Here is a 19,475-nt window from a genome sequence, read left to right as displayed (position 1 = left end):
CAGTAAGCGTTTCTGTCCTATAAGCTTTGGTTGTTCCTTGCAACTGAAAGTACACAGGTAGTAGAATACTTAATGCACACCCTCACAGGAAGGGATCTGAGCTTCGCATCTTAAGATCTGAATGAATTTCGGGGTAAAGGTGCAGCGTACACAGTCAAGTCAACAAAAAAAGTTAATTAAGCTCACTGAAGAGTTAAAAGCTGCTATGTGTGATTTCTCTCCTTCAAGTGCAACAAGAATAAATCTAGTTCTTAAAAATGTAGTGTTGAATAACTCTACATATAGTCTTGAATAATTCAACAATAATTCTCATCTTAGTAGGAAGTAAAACCATAGGTGGTGACAGCTCCTGAAGGGCTAGTATTTGCTGACCACTGTGAATAATTTTTGTTTTGCATTTGTATTGGAATGAGGCATAGAGAAGTAATGGCAATGATAACATTTTTAACTGCATTAAAAGATTGATTTTAATACAGGTATGGACAACCTCAAGCTCCCACTAGGCCAGTATTTATAAATAGCAAAATTTAGGACAAAAGTCTCAAGATCATAGTTGAAAAGCAGTTTTTAACTTGTGTAAGTCACTAGAATAGCCTGGAAAGACAGGCTATTTGTGAAAAGCACCAAGAACCGAGTAATTTTTCTTTTCATTAGGATTTATGTTAAAGCTATTATTATGAACTTGTTCACCTGCGTTACCCGTGAACTCACATTGACAACACAGGCCTTCAAAAGTTAATTAAAAATACTGACTCCAAACTCCCATTTCAATCAAGAGAAAACGGACAACAGTAACTTGTATTAATCTCTCAATTTTTTTTTTTTTAAGTCCACGGAAAGATGTAAAGGTAAATAAGTCAACACGCAATTACAGAAGTGATAAACATTACAGAGGTTATCAAAGGTACCTTACCTGTTTTATAAACTGTGTAGCATTAAAAAGTTCACTGCAGCCATACAAGACATGTTTGCCTTGTTTACCCTAAAAAAAAGAAAAGCCAGGAAGCAACCAAGTGTTTAACAGAGTAGCAGAAGTGGACTAAACTAATTGTACAGCAAAAAACCCCAATCTTGATGATGTTTGTCCTATGCTTTTGGCTGGAGAAAGAATAGTTGTTCCAGCAGAGAAACCCCCCCCGTAATTAAACTGAAGTGGAAAATGAGAGACCAGACACAGAAAGAAAGTAGAAACCATGGGGCGTTTGACACAATTATATTCGCTAGAAGGCTTAGTTCTCTGATGTATCTAAGAATGGCTTGGGGAAGGGGACAACCTTACTTGAGCAAACCCTACCCCCTAAAATAAGAGGGCACTGCTCTAAGAATAGTGACAACACATTTACTGGTTCTGTTGTGTTAGAGTCTGAAAACTTTTATCTGTACTTCATTTCCATATGACAATGATAAAACCAGCATTTTTTTGTAAAGGGATCCTGAGACAAAACATTTTGTTGATTTCAATCGGATGCATAATAAACCCAACTTGCAGTGAATGGTTTAATAGTGTTAGCTGGACAGTAAAAAGGCTGCCAAAGTCCTGTGTTAGCATTTTGGAAGTGAAAATTAGTTTATTTCCAGTGCTGGGCTAATAATCCCACGGTACCTTAAAGTCCAAGCATAGGCTTGAGAATTCTGTTTCACTGTTAAGTTATTTTGCATTTTCCTATATTAGCTAGGTAAAATTTACTTGCTAAAGAGCAAAATAGGAACATAAGCCTTGACAAAATGATTTTATTTCACATATATTACGAATTGTGCCATTTCAGCAGAAAGTAACAGAAGCAGATTCTAATTTAGCTGGTGGTCACATGCTAATTGAGGAGAGGGTAAGCCTAAGGCCCTCATCTTTACTAGTTTTGAATGATTTGTGGTAATAAACTATCCTCGTTGCTGAGCAGGATCTTGAGCTTGCATCTTCCCACATTTCAGGCCAGTTTTTTTTTTTAATCTGAATGCCCGAACAGGTCTGGTTTTGATCTAAACTGGTGTGTTGACAGATTCTCCTTTCAGTAGCATGACTGAATAGCATTTGTTTCTGCCTATACCAACAAAAAAAATCGTAAATGATACAAATAATCATGAAATGGGATTGCTGTCTTTCAGGCAGCTCTAAAATACACATTCATGTAATGCTTCCAGCCTGTCATATATATTCTTCTAGAAGTATGATTTTAAATAAAAGCATACACATTTTACGAGTTAATTACTCAGTCCATTCAAATAAAGAAATATATCTCCAATTAACAGAGCCAAGTAGAAAACACTTAACATTAAAAAAAAAAAAAAAAAAAATTAAAACTCAGTACTCTTCGAAGTCCAGTATTTTTTAATGAGGGAAAAACTATGCTGGATTTAACTTGTTTGTAATAAATGATAACGTCTATCACAGGTAGATTGGAACAGATTCTCAAGCAGTACCTTTCTGACCATATAGAAAAGGAAATTAAAGGACGTGCTAAATTCTTTTGTAAATTCCTTTAAAACAGTATGTTAGTCTCCTCTTAGAGGCTCCCTATGGCATGCGATTTTGATGACACATTTTCAGCATGCTGAACTGCACTTGGCCAATATATCTATTTTAAGGCATAATCTGCCTTACTGACATAATAAATATTTGCTTTTTGATGATGTGAGATAGTCCACTCTAGCACAGAACTGCAATTAATTGAATTTGAGGGTTCCTCTTAGGTCTGCTACAAAAAAACGCAGAATGTCAAAGCTGAATGAACATTGCTTCCTGTTTTAGAAAGTTTTAAAATACTTTCTCTGTGCTTTCAGAGGCAAACTGGCAAAACAGATAGTGCTTAGAAAAATAAAGCAGTGAATAAAATCTTTGTGGTATCTGCTTGCAAGAACAGAGCTGTTGATTTTTCCCTTTTTTTATTCTGGAGGAAGACATTGAATATTAGAATAATTAATAAGCTACATCTGTTGAAACAGATGCTGGAAATGTACCACATGGAAAAACAAATTTTATTGGATAAGACTGTAAGAGTCACCTGGGAGAGACAGACAAGTCTCTGGGGCATTGGGAGGTAGAATTAAGGCTTTCATTAGCCTTGTTTTTTGAAGAGCAAATGGCTAAGTGGAATAAAGGCGAGGGAGTCTTCCCCCTTGGGAGGGCATCTCCCACTGACCAAGTACGCAGCCTGACTGGAGGAGCATACAGCACCCTTCAGCTGTCACAACTGACGATGAAGAGACCTCTGTCCACAGGTTCCAGAGGAACAAAAACTATGTCCAACTTCCAGCTCTTCCCTAAGATCTAACATTACCATTCCTATAGTTTTCAGTTTCTTCTGTCCTCTCCGTTTACCAAATGACCTCCTGTTTGCCCTCTTATTCCTTAGAAATTTCATTTTTCTGCCACTCTGTATGAAGTGCCAAGCGTTTAACTTGTCACCATACAAACGCTCTGTATATACACACACAGATGCATACACAGCAAATCTCAGCTCTGTCAGTACGCAGCTACATCTCCAAGAAGCGTATCAGCCTCTGGGGGATTCAGTTTTATTTTAGTACGAAGCAACAACTATACCTCACAAAATTGCTGGGCATCTTTTGAATTGATATGGCACCTGAAGTGGCTTTAGGTAAACTAAAAGCCAAAAGTTTGACAATGCACTCTGCTATAGGCAGATGCCCCTGAATGCTATAATTAGTTATCAAGAATAGTAAGTGCCTAAATAATTTCTTTAGCTTACGTTCCTCTTCCTCTCCTTTCCCCTACCCAGACCAGCTCTGCTGCAAAATGGCTGCCTGTTAAGAGGGGGAAAACAACTCATCACACATGTTCTGTCTTTACAGTCTTTAAGATTTACCTGGACAGAAAACTCTCATGTGCCTGTTTTGTGGAAGAAGTGTTTTTCAGTGACTAATGCTCCGTATTTACTCTTTTGTCTGAAAAGCCTTAATCCAACCCACTACAGGATAGGACGATTTGACCATGAACAAGGTTAAGATCAGGAAGGAAGAATGGTATACTGCTGCTCTTAAACAATTTATTACCTACTTCAAAATTTTATCAAGGTTCCTTTTGTATTTTTATTCCTGGGAAGTGCTTGAATCCCACACCTTCCCCCCAAGAACTGTAATGATGTAGTTACTTTTCTCCATCCACTGATTTTTGGTGTACATGTGTTCTGCTAGGCTGGCCAGCTGGAGCCAGAGAACCGGAATCTGTTACACCAGCATTACATAGTTGGTCATGTTTTATTTTCTTCTTTGTGCATATGACACCTCTTATGATTTCCACACAGAATCAAATGATGCAGCATATCAAGAGTGAGCTTCCATTAACTCATTAGTGAAAACTTCTAAATGTGGATAAATAATAAATGCTCAGATACTGATGCCAATCTGATCTTTGCTCTGACAGGTAGCATAGTATTTGCATTTATGTTGTTTTCTGAAACAAAAGACATTATGCTCACGTAAGACTGTTGTAAAATAAGATACTGTTATCTGTGGGCCTTGTTTTGAACTGACTTTATATTGCAAAGTTGCACACGAAAAAGCACTATAGCATCTCTTTTGCAAGATTTATGAAAACTAGAGAATTCTGAGCAGTTCCTTACTTTGAAGGCTATGATACACTATAGCTGCTTTATTTAACAGCAGCAAATGCAAGCTAGTAACGACTCTACGACAGTATGAACAGCAAAACTGACAGCATCTGATGTATCAGTACAGATGACAGGTTAATTCAGTTAGGTATGGCTGCTGACAGTTTTCAACCATGACAGTGTGTATGAAGACAAAATAAAGCACAATGCAGTTTATTTACTTAAAAGTGCAACATGAGCAAAAATACCAGAAACAGTAACTCTTTGTTGGTCTGAATTAATAATCCACATTTTCTACTGATTTCTTACATACTTTTCCCCAGACTCTGTATATAATAAGGATGTTGAGGCTAATTTCATAGACTTAACCTTCTAAACACTAGATGTTACAGAAACCCTGCTAAAACTGGTTTCTATCAGTAAGTTATAGACTACAACTGACAGAAGTGCACGTACCTTTATGTAGTCAACAAGATTTTGATATTCAATATAGTTGCCGCCTCCAACTACAAACACTATTGCCTAAAAGGCAACACACACATAATCAGAGTATGCATTCAAAATCTTAACGTTTCATAGTAAAATATATACCAAATCATTAAACCGCCAGTAAAAATCATCCTAATCACACTGCAGTCTGATAAGAACTGGATACAGAACCACTAGCTTCCTACCTGAAAGAAGGTAACAGAAGAGTTTTAGCAGGATGCAGCTTGCTAGCTGAGAGCTTTTAACGTGTCGCTACCTACTACTAAGAAACATGTGAAACACAGGCAGTTTTAACATGTTATTTTTTTGTGTGGAGATGTCTCCAGTGTCCATAGGAACAGTTATAATATTTCCAAGGATGCTTAAGAATTAATTCGGGACATGAATAAAATACTTCTGTTATAAAGGAATATACTTTTTCATTATTTCAGCCCCCCCCCGGCCTTACTACTGGTAATAATCTGTAATATTACAGGTAAAGGCCATCAGTATTTTCTGGGTTATGCTTAAAAGAGAACAATTAATGAAGAGAAAAAGGAAAGTTAAGAGTTGCATCATTTTTGTTAACATTCACTATTCAAAATTGTTTGACTACACTATACAAATTTTATATAGACCTTATGTTACTACTGACATTTTTGCTATGACTGTCTGCTAGCCATATATATGACACCATATGGTATTTCTTTTGTTCAGGAGGATAATTAAGACATTTCAAGAGAAACCTGAGACATTTGTATATTGCCAAGGCAAAGATTTTGCTTATGAAACTTATTAGTAAGGTCAGATAACTAACACTTTTACTATTTGCAAATATTTATGTTGAAAAATAGTGAAAGTTACTGGCATTTGTATAAAATGACAACATTTGTTGTTTTGCTTTATTCCTTTAATTGCAGAGATCGTTTAAAATACTGTCGCTTATATCAGTGGGCAACACTGCTGTTTAAGACCAAAGGATTAAATCTAGAGAGCACTCTAAAGATTTGCTATAAAAATGGGGGGTTTAAATTGCTGAGTATCCAATTATGATATTAATAAATCCCTGTAATTACTTCCAGAAGAATTTTCTAGATTTTTTTTCTACAGTGTTAGTTAATGCTTACATAGTCCTTTGAAGACGAATAGACTTCTTCAGAATAACAGCTAATTATAATTAATACTAGATATAATTAGTCTAAGTGGTTTTTGCAAACAAGACCTCTCGTTTTCTTAATCACGATCATCAAAAACTGATTTTTAACGCAGGAACACTGAAAAATAATTTCTACTTCACTTACCTCCTGGAACGGATTTTTGTTTCTTGGAACTGAGCTATAAAAAGAAACAGGAACAAACTACAACTTAGATTTTACTAAGCATTAATATAAATATGCAAAATAAGTATCATGTACACACCACGTTTAAGGAATACTATATAATATTAGAAAAATATACAAAATAGAAAAATAATTGCTTTTATGCATTCATTCTACAGGTATTTTATTTAAATGATTTATTACAGAAAACCTTTCATTCTATGGGACTTAATACCTGAAGCTCTAACTCGAGTGGTGCTAGCTAGGAGCAAATACAGTGAGTAAAACGTTTCATCAGTGTTAGCATAGTTCATGGCACTTACAAATGCTGCTTACTGGAATCTTAACTAGGCAAGCCAGTCAGTTTGCAGTGCCTGCATATATACTTACTGGTGCTTCAAAATCTCCTACAGGCAGCAGGTATGTGTTCTGCTGTCAGGTGCCACAGCAACAACATTAGGATGAAAATGATTTGAAGAGGAAGGGGCAAGTTAGAGTTTGCGTGGTACAGTCTCTTCCTCCTCAGTCCTAGCCACAGGGAGGCAGCAGGGAGAGGGGGAGAAACCTTTTCCCCATCACCTTGCACCTTCAGGAGGAAGGGATAAAGGGAGAAAGCAAAGAGGGTCCGTCCGCCCTCCTGCCCTTCCTGCCCTGTACTGGCCTGCAGCCCCTTGCAGTAAAATATGTCTTATGTTCTCATACAGATTAAAAGCATTGCATGTTTCCCTTCAACTTCTCTTTTCCCTTATTTCAAGAAGTTTTCTCTGAGTGACCAACAATTGACTCAACAGAGATTCCAGTGTATCGGAAAAATAGGTTTTAAGAGGGAATGGCTCACTCTAATATGTTGTTTTGATCTGTTGTGAATACTACAGACTCCCCATAAGTAGAACTGGCAGCCCAATTCTCTCATTGTTTGAATATGATATAACAAATCCACAAACATTTTGTGTCATCCTTTCAGAGAGCAAGGCCTGTTTACACTTTGACATGGGCTTTACACAGGATATAAAGATACTGTTTTGCTAAGACTGAACTGCAGTAACCCAGTTCCTATGCTATTTAAAAAATAACAGGTAGAAATACCAGTATTTCTTAAAACGGGAGTAGGTTATGAAAAAAAATTAGTCACTTTTTAATATAATTCCATTAATTATACTATTTAATATTGTTATTATAAACTACTAATATTTTATTAAGCCAGCTAAACAGGTTTTTTTGTTCATTTACATGAATATTTGAAGGCAGACTTAGACAAACCCCTATACTAGAGTTTTGTTGTCATGCTCAAATAAGATTTAAGGAACATAACTTGCGTTTATGTAAAAAATGCAAACAAACTCCAAACCAGAAATTAAAAGTTTTTCCCCTATGACGATTATTATAGGCACAGAGAATGGCACATTTATGAACTGCTGTAAATGCATATGATTACATTATTTAAAGCAACATAAGAAATACATGGAGTGGGTAAAAATGCACATTTACATGAGGAAAAACCCTTTGGCTTTAATAAAACTAATCTTTGCACTTTTGCACAAAATCCTCCAGAAATGCTGTAAAAGTGTAACAGAACAATGAAAGTTGCAATCAAAATTATACATAAAATATTGGTAATTTTTTTCTTTGATGCTTTCAAAATCTGCTTATTGTTGAAATTATATAGTCTGTAATAATACTTTCCAAGAAAGCATATATGTTATCTGAAATTTGTTTCCTATTACTATTCATGCTGTCAGAAATATACTTTCCATGATTCAAGAACAGGGGAAGTAGGGACAGATTCTAATGCAAACAACTAAAACCAAGTCTGGACCCACTTTATCCATATTCATCCTGTAATAAACCACTGCAATTAAATGAGCTGATTGTTTTCCCACAGCTCCGATGAAAATTATTTTTAGAAGGTATGTTAAAATTAAGTACCTTCTCTGTTTCTAGGATATTGGAGGTGAGATTATCAAACAGTTATTGCTGATAGATATAGAGCAAAAGATAAAAATTTATAAATGTCTACTGTAATTCCTCTTCCCCTCTTTTATTGGTAAAATAAACTATATCCAACTGTCCATTCATATGCTCATGAATATAAAATGTGCACCTGCCTATACAAGAGCAAATGCAGTCCATTTTTAACAATTTTTTTTGCAAAGTTATTAACATATTACTGAAGAAGGGTTGTATTCAAATTTAAACTGATTAAAAAGGGATTTAAACTGTTTAAAAAGAAATTTTAGTGCACTGCCTGATGACTTTTTAATTTAACAGTGAAAACCCACAAAGTTTCCAAGAAACCCAACAGTACAACTATAAAGAATGCTAACATTTATTACTGCTAAATATTAGTATACGTTTCTGTGACTGAACCAACGGACGTGTTAGCAGCGTGTTCCATCACTGGAACGAAGATTTTTTTTTTGCAGCGTTATAAAAATTTATCTGGTTGATCCAAGTTCCCGTTGTGAATTCCTTCAACACCAACTGTCTTGACTTAGAATTAATGATTAAAACTAATTACTTGTGGTCAGCAAGTAAAATAAAACGGGGTTTCTTAAGTTAGCCTTTTCACAGGGTATAAGGAAAGAAGCAAAACTCATAATGAACTCACCTGTCACTGCCTCGTAGCATCTTGGGATCAAAATACCGGTAGTCATCCGTCTCCTATTAAAAAGTATGTTTTTATCTCAAAAGATCATAATTTTGGCTTATGAATTTCTGCTTGTATCTATTACATTAAACATGATTCAAACCAACGTCATTTCCCATTTAGCAGTCACATCATTCAAAACTAATTGCGGTGTCTGCTAATATTTATAGTATTTGTACATAACTGAACCAGTGCAGAATAAACAACAGTGCGAGAGCTATGAAGGGGGCTGTTGAACTTTTTGTTTCTGGTTCATCTAAAATTAACTGTTACACACTTTCCAAAAAATACACTTGCATGTGTTGCATAAGAAAACCCAACGGAAAGGCAATATGCAGAAAGGAAAATTAAGGTGTTACCAGCTTAAGAGGAACATCACATGGTTAGTTATAAATGCTAACATTTTCCAGGTTACAGAGATCTGCTATTGATTCAATATTATAAAACAAAACGCTTCTATGGCAATGAGTGCTAAATACAAGAGATCAAAATCGGCTACTGTTACGTAACTTACCCTTTTCATTTTATGATTTATGACTACTATTAAACCAAAATTAAGCTCTTGAAGAAGAAATGAGTTCCACAAGAATTTGAAAAGTCTGACTGTCTAAATTATATATAAAAAAAAATCTTTTCTTCACACAAAACACTGAGGCACTTCCAATATTTTTCTTGGCAACAAGCAGGATTTTAGCCAATTATTATGGATGAAAAACAAAACTTCTTAGTAATTCCTTCTGACAACTACTTGGCTTTCTTCTGTTTCTATATTACATTTTCACCCAGGTATTGTGAAGTTTAGTTTGCGTATAAACTGCGTGCAGGACTACAGCTTGTTTCATCTGGGTGCTTACATGCAAGATCTCTGTGATTTGATGATTCTGTAGAGCAGAAATAACTCTTCTGGAGTAGCAGACATTATCTGGGGAATTTATTAGAGCTCACAAAGCATAAATATCTCTAATACTACAAAATATTTAGTATACACGTGGTGGTTACATACACAGAAAATAAATCTATTTGATATTAAGGACTTTTATGTAATTACAGAAAATAAGTCTCTTATCCTCAAGTTTGGCTTTTTAAAAAATTTAATTGAGATCTAATTTCACTCTGAACCTCTGTAAAATGCTTTTATACGCTCCAGCGGGAATTTCAACTGCATTTATAAAGTCTGCCAGCATTCATTATTTTGGCAGCCTTGCACATAAAGGTGGTAAAGCAACTTTGAAGTAATGAGAGAGTTGGGAGTGGACAGATATTGCTAGACTAAAACCTAGAGGTATATGAGAAATATTTAACTCGGATAAAGAGCTGCAGCTTCCCTGCTTGTTAGAATGAATTACAGATTAACGCCAGAACTAAAATCAGAGTTAAAAAACAACATTACAAACATTTCCTCCTGAACGTATTACTGTTGTGGTTTTTGCTGTGGGCTTGTGTAAGTAGATATACAAAAAGTGGTAAAGTAATAGAAATGTGATAAGCTAGTTTATTTTTTTTGTTGTATAGCTACACCATTCTTGCTGAAATCAGTTCTGAGGGTGCAGGGAAAGTAACCCTACTAGATTTTATTTGCTTTAAAAAACAGCTTGTCTGCCAATAAAACCAACTGCACAGTGGTTTTGTTACACACAACTGAATTCGTGACTTCCCCAAGAAATTCAAGAATAAAATTCAAACTTTTGAAATTATAGACATAATGTTCAAAATTTCAAATTAAAATGGAAAAAGACCCATGGAAATATCCTTGACTTTCAGTCTGTATTTGTTTTTTTCTGCAGAAGCAAACATGACTAGTTTGGATTAAGGAAATCCCCCGCTTGTAGAATGTTCGTTGTAATGCATGAAAGGCTATGACATCATATCCTAAGCCTGAAAGACGACATATTCACTGAAAGGGATGAAATTAACTGAAATACAGTTCCATTCATATATAACACAAAGAAGATTTATCTACCTCTTAAGTCCATACAAATATATATACTATATTGACAGACTTTGGTACTTTGTCATAAAAATATTAACGGTTTACTTATCAAGGATAGTCCTGCCTCAAGAATTTTGTGGAAGATACTTAAAAGAAGCTCCATAATTCTATAGCACGTGGTGGTCAATTTCATATCTATGGGTTAAAATTTGAGTATGCTTGACAACATGATTTTTTTGGGTGTTAGGAAGATTTAAGGTTTTAGTCGATCTCTATTTAGTGATTACAAAATAAAGCAGCTACGTTATTAGATTTATGAACAGAACATTCCTTTATGAAAACACAATTATGAATTTTTTATGAAAAGCAATTGCTTAAAAATTTGCTTCGCCCAATAAATGGTACTATTAAAAAAACCCAAGTAACGGATTACTTCAAAGTCATCAGTGAATGTTTCTGAATAAATATTGCAAGAAAAAGTTAACTACAGTTAAGCAATCTAGACAAATTTTAAAAATTACAGGATGGTATTATTGAGAAGTGTTCTATCTGTTCCTGCTTATGAAAAACTTGGAAAGCACAGGTGGAGACTCCTCTGTCCTTCCTGGTAGCTGTCCCTGGGAGACAAAAGAAGCCGCAGGGACAAATAAAACACAAAATGATTTACAGACAACCCTACAGAGTTTTGCGCAGCTTATCATTCTGAATAGGTTTAAAATTTCACCTGACAATAATATTTCGAATGTTGGTGGTACAAGTTGTACATTTCATATATTTACTTTATTATTGCACCTTATATTCAGAAAATAATTTTAATTATTTACATGCATTGTAATAATTGTTTGACTTCTCAATAATCTGTTCTAATTTTGCATTACAACTTTTATCTGTATGTATGTTTCATACACTCACCACTGTGGTTAGTAAGATTCAATAAACTATAAAGGAGGTTTTTTACTGTGTTGTAAAAAAATTAAAACGTTAAGCTTTTTTTCCCCCTCCCTTTTTATTTTGCCTGCAGTGCAATAGTTTTCTATTGAGGTGAGCAGAAAAGTACCTCAAACATCAGATGAACAGAGGCCACAGTGGTGTATTTCTACATATTGTCCTTTTCCAGACACAATTTCACTTCTGTTGCTTGCACAGCAAGTCTAAATATATTCCTGAATGACTCCCTGGCTTGCTTCTGTTAGCCGAAACTTACTCAAAAAGCTGCTGTCAACTTTCCTACAGGTTAGAATCATGCTTTAGGGCTTGCCCAGTCTCCTATGACTTGAAAAGCAGGACTCCCTCTCTCCCTCAGAGAATTCCAGTCTCTGAGATGGCACTGAAACATAAAGCCTCTGTCTGACAGACTGGCTCAATATCTGCTTTTTCATGTGATTAGATCAATGTTTTCTCCAAATTATCAAAGTGATTGTGGCCGTTTTCTGGCTAAGTGAAATGCGACAGTATCAAGTCAGCAAAAAAACCCCATATGACTTGTAAACTTTTCCAAATCAATTCCTAAACTTGTAGGCTGAGGAAGCTAGTGTTTATTTAAAAAAAAAATGGTTTCATTTTTCACCTACTTGTAAGTTATCTGTAGTTTTTAATTTCAGCTTTCTGTATTAAGTGTTCTGAGTGACCTCTGCTGGTTGACTAGCTAAAATTGGCCCTGTACATCTTTTGCAGGTCTTGAAAATAGGGACAACAATCCACTGCCACTGAAAACAGTGTCCATTTCTCTGTTCATTAAGAGAAAGCGAATTTTCTGCAAACAATCATGACATATATTATCTATGAAGTACAGTTTAAGAAAAGACAGGATTACTTGCATGTTGATAATTTTCATATTTTACCATTACTTATCTACCTTTACATCTAGTCAATACCTGAAGGTGAAAGTGGACTAAGAACAATGTTGTAAATCTAATAACCAGTGTGAGGTATTACACTTGCATCTCCCTGTCTGACATGGATGTCATTAAAACAGGAAGACTGATACGATGTGGCAAACATATTAAAGCTTTCTAAATTACTTTTAACAGGTGATTTTTTCAGAGCAAGTTTGTGCGCAGGATGGTCCTAGGTAAGAGTTCTGAAGGAACAAAATTTATTAAGAAAAAAGACTGCTTTGACTATATACTACGTATAAAAAGACTTAGAGCTACTCTTAGCTGTAAATTGACTATCTAGTTACCATTTAAAAATTTCAAAAGTCTGAGTAAATTTTCACAGAAACAAGGGGAAAAGAGGACTTGGCTGGCACAAAACCAACTCTGCTTGCAAACTGAAAGACTGCATGGGTATGAAAACATTTTCCTCGAAATAGCAAACCTCTGAAGATGTGGGAAACAAAATTTTCTCTAACATACCTCTCCATAACTATTTTACCTCTGAAATTGCGCTCAAAATAAATAAATAAATAAATCACCTTGATGCAAAAAAATTTCAGCCCACAGTTTAACTTTCAGAAATTCAGGAGCAACAGAAACCCATATAGCACAAGAGTAATAGAAGCTTAAAACAGAAAAAGAACTCAGAACCACTAGTTCCAATCAGATGCAATAAACTGTCATTGTTCAGAAACTATTTTTATGCAAAAAAATCTTGTGAAACAGTTACGAAAATGGTTCTGTTCTTGAGCTACTGCGTGATTAGATTTAACTGCACTATTTTCAAAAAAATATAGCCATGGCGTATTACATATCACAGCCTCAAGATTTCACTTGTTCCACCTCTTTCCATGTGAAGGCAGTTATACTCACAGGGTTTGACTTCATCTCCATAAGGTTGTCCAATATACGCGTGACTGGTAGATTCTATAAAATGTAATGTGAAATTAATGGGAATGCTGAAATGCTTAGTAAGAGTTATTCACAGGCACACTACTATTTACGGAGTAGTTTACTCAGCATTTGAAATACTACTTTAAACGGTTTTCTTCTATTTTGTAAAGCGTTGAGCATTTTTATCACCACCTAAATTACCCTTCTGTACAGAAAATGCAAACATCTGAGGAGCATCTAGCTAGGGGATGAACAGAAAGCACAAAAAAGTGTGAAGATAGGAATAGTGTTGTATTTAGATATTACCAATATATGAAGACGTGATGATGTATGAATTCTTATTACAAAAATACTTTGCAGATTAAGGAAAAAATTTTAAAGCTGAAGACGAGAATTAAAGGTGTGATTCTAAAAAAGAACTAATGTTGTCAAAGAAATGGGTAAAAAAAGCAGATTCAAGATGACTTTTCCTTATTTACGATGAGAAACATTAGCTTGGACAAAAGATCTGAAGTATTAAATAGTCAAACTACTTTAGTTATAATAAACTGAGGGAGAATTTACATAGCAATGGAATTGGAAATGTGTCTTGTTGACTGAATATATCAAAAAAGGACATTCCAAAGGATGATCTATAAATGAGACTGAAAAATGCTTAGTAAGAAAATAATGTAAACCCCCAAGTGATCAAATGAGAAATAAAAAGTTAAATTTAATAGAAATACCACAGACCTATATCAAGTTTAAACATGAGGAATAACAGTATTTTATTTGGCTACCCCAGAACACCCGGAGAAGGAATTAAAAGCCAGAAAAAAAATATCCTGAAAACGTCGGTGTTGTGGCTTCTTACTCACTCAGAACCCAAAACAAAGCAAGCCATTTTCTCAAGAATACTACTAACTTTTTAAGGCCACGCATGTTAAAAGAAATGACAAAATGTTTAATATGAGAAGAATAGGAAGTGTCATTTTCAATATAATTATTATCTATTGTTACAAGTAACAGTTTATCTGAAGATCTCTCTATAAAATATAAGAGGCAAGCTGCACATTTAGAACAGTTTCCTCAACTAATTTCATGACGTACCACTGATTTATAACTGTGCAATGCAACTTATCATATCTAGTCATAGTGAAATTCCTGCAGAATTAATTTCATTGACTACCCTAAAAAAGCCACAGAAACAGTTTTTTAAAAACTTTATATGATAGTTGATACTTTCCATGCATAAATCATGTGTATAACAGGATGACTAAACAAACAACAGCAACGATAAGATTACCTACGTCAAAAAGATGCACATTTAATTAGAGTGAGATTTAATTTTATTTAGTTCTGATTTCTCACAAGTAACGGGACAGGACAAGAGGAAATGGCCTCAAGTTGTGCCAGGGGAGGTTTAGATTGAACATTAGGAAAAATTTTAACACTGAAAGGGTTATCAAGCATTGGAAGAGGCTGCCCAGGGAAGTGGTTGAGTCACCATCCTTGGAGGTATTTAAGAGACAGGTAGACATAGCGCTTCAAGATATGGTTTAGTGATGGTTTTTGTCAGAGTTAGGTTGATGGTTGGCCTAGATGATCTGAAAGGTCCCTTCCAACCTAGGCAATTCTATGATATGCTGTATTTCTAAATTAAATTCTGGTTCTTCCACTAAGAATATAATATAATATGACAAATGATCTTTTTCTTAGAAATCTTGATGTCAAAATATTACAGAATTAAGATTTTTTAACTGTCAATATTTATTTATTGCCATCTGATGAAAGTGCATATTGGAGAAAATAATGTGTCCTCCACAGGGAAGCAGATTTCTGGGAACCACAATTCAAAATTTCAGCTACAACAAGTTATACAATGAGTGTCTTTTTTTGTTGCTGTTTGTTTACTTTTGGGGGGTTTACATTGAAATTTGCATGCAAGTTATGCTCAGAAATATTTTCTAAAGTTAGGTGAATATTTGAAGGTGGCCATGTCATTATAAACACACTTTGATTTTCAAGCACGTTTCAAGATTACGGTTGCTGTACATTACCTACGTGGGAAAACTAGAAATGCTTGAATTGTAAGTGGACAGAGAATGAACACTTTCAGCCTTTCAATCACTCTGGAATAGATGCACTTAATACACGCTCTTCTAAGTAAAGACATGGAGAGGTCTTTTTGTTTATGAAGGTCTAGTCTATTTTGAGTATTCCACAGCTGCTTTTTTTATAATGCCAACATCAATCTTAATCACACATACAGGAATCTAATTCTATATAAATGGAGGCATTCAAAGAAAATTTGAACATTATTCATTACTTGTCTAAAAACTGGAAGCTACAAAATGACAGATCTGTCCACCATCAGAGGCTGATGTTTGTTTTGTTATTGTACCACTATTGTATTGATATGACAGAGGTACTGAAAGTTGTTTTTCTAGATGTTAACAATGCTCATGTGATAGGCTTTTTTTTTAATATTGGTTTTTAAACTTACTTGTTGCTTCAGTACCAAGTTCTTCACTCCTTCCATTACAAACTGTGATCCTGTATTCATAACACGTGAAAACAGACTGAAAAACCAAAATAAAGTTGATGTGTAAGACCTTCTTTTTCTAATTTGCATTCTTAAACTTTATGCTGACATCCAATGCCCAATAAAGTTGATGAGACTTAACTACCAAGTCATTCAATTTGTTATTAAATATATCCTTCCAACCACATGGCAACCAAGTGTATGGGAATACACCTATAATTTAGCACCTCACCTATCAATAGGAGTCTTGAGTTCTAGTCTTTAATCCATTGAACAGTTTATTTTACAACTTCAGTGATGCAGGGATTTGAGTGCTCCTTTCAGGTGTGTATCCTAATCACCAGAGTTAACAGAGATGCTCAGTGTCTCCAACCAAACAAATAGTAATTTTTCCAAGTGAGACAGCACTGGAATTCTCTCTAACCATACTGCGCTACAGTTTCCTTATGACAGTGACAGTGCATTCCTGAAAGTAAAGTTTGTAATGAGGATTCAAATCCTCCTAAGCATGGAAAAGACCTGAGTCCCATAACCTGTATGGGATATACCCTTATTACAGTCGTTATCTTTCTTTTCATGTCCTGATATGAACAACTACACCTTTCAACAAGCAGACAGACACCCAGTCCAAGGACACACTAACGAAACAGCAGTGTGTTCTTGTATCCCTAAAAGTCTCCAAGCCCTGGAGAGGAACCAGTTTTGAGTACACAGGGCTGTTCTTATCTTCTGCCATTGACTAAAATAAGGCTCAAAATGATAGCTGTCATAGATCCATGTCCCGGTGATGAATTCTTCTAATTTGAGAGCACGTACATTTAACGTGCAGGTACAGATATCACTATATTAAGTTACTTTGTGGATTTAGTCACAGATCCTTTCATTTGCCTGTGTGTAAGTCCTATGCACTGTTAAGGGGAGATGAGTGCTCTGTAACTTAAAACTTTTAACAAACAGGGAAAATGTTTTATTTTGGGCCCCGTATAGCACTCATCACACTTCCAGTACTATTAAAATAAGCTAAAAGAACCCAAAAGCTTACAGAAAATTAATCAAAAGCATACCCCAAAGGTTTAGGCGTAGTGTTTCCATAGCTGGTTGGAGCCGAAGCCATCTTAGTGAAAGCCCTGTGAAAGCGGGGATAGAAATCAAATGCTTATCTCATGGCACATACTGCTGTAAGAATGTTCCAGTCTGGTCATCTGAAAGTGAAAAAACTTCTGCTTCTCAAATTCTTTCAGGAAGTTACTATTTATTACATGCATCCCTCTTGTCTAGAAATATCTTAGTTAAGGAACTGAAAGAAATTACATTTTATATTTAAAGACAAAGACTTTATTTTGATACCATGTAAAACTAAAATAACTAATAGGCAGCATGGCCCTTTTTTGGAGACTGAACTAGCACGACTTTTCATTTAATTCAGTAAGTCGTTTCTGTCTTGGATCATTAAGTACACCACTATGTGTCATGTTCAATAGTGTTCTGGCATTACTGGAGTTTAGCTTTACAGTACGAGTTGCATGTATTACTGTAACAATGACTGCAAAAAATTATGCCAGAATGAATATTTAAGGATCATTTATGGTGTATGACAAGTAACACGTAATTTTTTGATAACAATGCTGAGTTCTGTAAAATTACCCAGTTTGTAGCCTCACGTAGGAGAAAAAAGAAATTACTTACTTCCACTGTTTTATGTAGCTCAAAGGAGCAAGATTACAGCCTGCATCCATCAGTGCTTTTTTATACTGCTCCAAATCAATCTGAAATTATGAAGTGGAGAAATGCAAAAGGTTGAAACTACTCCTAACTCTCTTTACGTAGAAAGTCAAGATATTCTTATATTATAATATTATATTATAATATTAAATAAGCAGTGTAAAGTTATAGCATTAACCAAAGTTAAAAAGTAATTATGAGTCTTAATCCCATCTCCCTCTAAGTATGAAAATATAACTTAAAATGCAATTTGCTACGAGCAGCTCTCATTAAATTTAACAGTATTTGTGGAATTAAATCCTGTGCACTTTCAGACATAGAAACATTTATATCATGTGATGATTTATATCACCATGTTTAAAAAACCTGACAGAATACTGGTTTCTGTAAAATGTCACAACAGCAAAGAATAAAAACAAAGAGGAGTTAAAAGATATTTATAAGAATACTTTCTCTTTGCCTAACCCAACGTATCTTTTCTACTACATACTATTTCTACAGTATAATAACAATCTTCCTTGAAATTAATCATCGTAAGTTCAAAAGAAATATTAAGACATTGTTTCCTGAATTATTCAGGTATTGGCACAAAATGCATTTCTCCTTTATTCATCTCCTAGTCAACTGACCCAATTATTCCTGAATATAAAAGGAGAGAGTGGAAAAGAGTCATATTAACATTTTGGTTTATCTTCTTCTGTTGAGCAGTGGAGTCGAATAATAGAAAACATGCCAAGATGTGTCTAGAAGTAACTCTGAACTAAATATTTCAAAAGATAATCTTCCTTATTACTAGTCATTCATACCCTTTGAAGTGGTGGCTAAAGCTTTGTGAGCAGATTCCCTGATAATACACCAACATTTATTTAAAGTTTTAATATTTCCTGGGCATTTCATACTCTTCTTCAAAGAGAAGGAGAAATACCTATTTATTGCTGAAATGATACAGAAAAATCGTGTGTGGTAGAATTTGGTGTTGGAAGCTGTAAAGAACATACGTACCTCTGAAGGTGCCTGAGCTGAACTTATGTAATAGATAAGAAATAATCTCATTTTGTCTTCTGGAGTTCCCGCTGCAGTGAAAAAAAATTTTAAAAACTACAATTGTAACTATGCTGCTATGTAAATTGCTCTTCGCTAATAATATATACATACATTCAGACCTTTAGTTATGACAATAATTGTTACCTATAGCCATGGCCTCGTTCAGTGTATAAAACAGTAGAAAGACATTTAGCAATTTTATTAAAAGTTGGGTTAAACTGGCTCGCTGTTTCTGAAAGTTTACTTACACTTTCCCCTTTTGCTTGTAGCAAATATTATTCTTCAAATAACATACTAAAGTTAGGTAGTGGCACTATGTTATATTTTATGCGGGGACTGCAAGAATTAGCACAGATTATATCCATGAAAAAGGAGACTAAAGAAAAATCATAAAAGTAAAAGCCACATGACATTATTTTTTAGCTCTACGGTTGACTGTACTGAAACACTCGAGGGCTGCAAAAGCACTAATGTCAACTTGT

General features: G+C 34.7%; 1 protein-coding gene across 1 annotated transcript in view; it reads right to left on the bottom strand.

The window, feature by feature from the left end:
- The window catches only part of SCFD1 (sec1 family domain containing 1), a 55,397-nt gene that overhangs the window by 1,391 nt on the left and 34,531 nt on the right, over positions 1-19,475 (bottom strand). Inside the window, exons 16-24 of the mRNA XM_074585060.1 lie at positions 18,952-19,022; positions 17,914-17,993; positions 17,292-17,354; positions 16,189-16,264; positions 13,683-13,736; positions 8,964-9,016; positions 6,338-6,371; positions 5,025-5,090; positions 914-982 (exon numbers count right to left, since the gene is read on the bottom strand). Of these exons, the coding sequence (XP_074441161.1) occupies positions 914-982; positions 5,025-5,090; positions 6,338-6,371; positions 8,964-9,016; positions 13,683-13,736; positions 16,189-16,264; positions 17,292-17,354; positions 17,914-17,993; positions 18,952-19,022 (566 nt within the window). The remainder of the gene's footprint in view (positions 1-913; positions 983-5,024; positions 5,091-6,337; positions 6,372-8,963; positions 9,017-13,682; positions 13,737-16,188; positions 16,265-17,291; positions 17,355-17,913; positions 17,994-18,951; positions 19,023-19,475) is intronic.

Source organism: Larus michahellis, chromosome 4, assembly GCF_964199755.1.
Source record: "Larus michahellis chromosome 4, bLarMic1.1, whole genome shotgun sequence".
Classification (NCBI taxonomy): domain Eukaryota; kingdom Metazoa; phylum Chordata; class Aves; order Charadriiformes; family Laridae; genus Larus; species Larus michahellis.
This window is presented reverse-complemented; position numbering and strand designations above follow the sequence as displayed.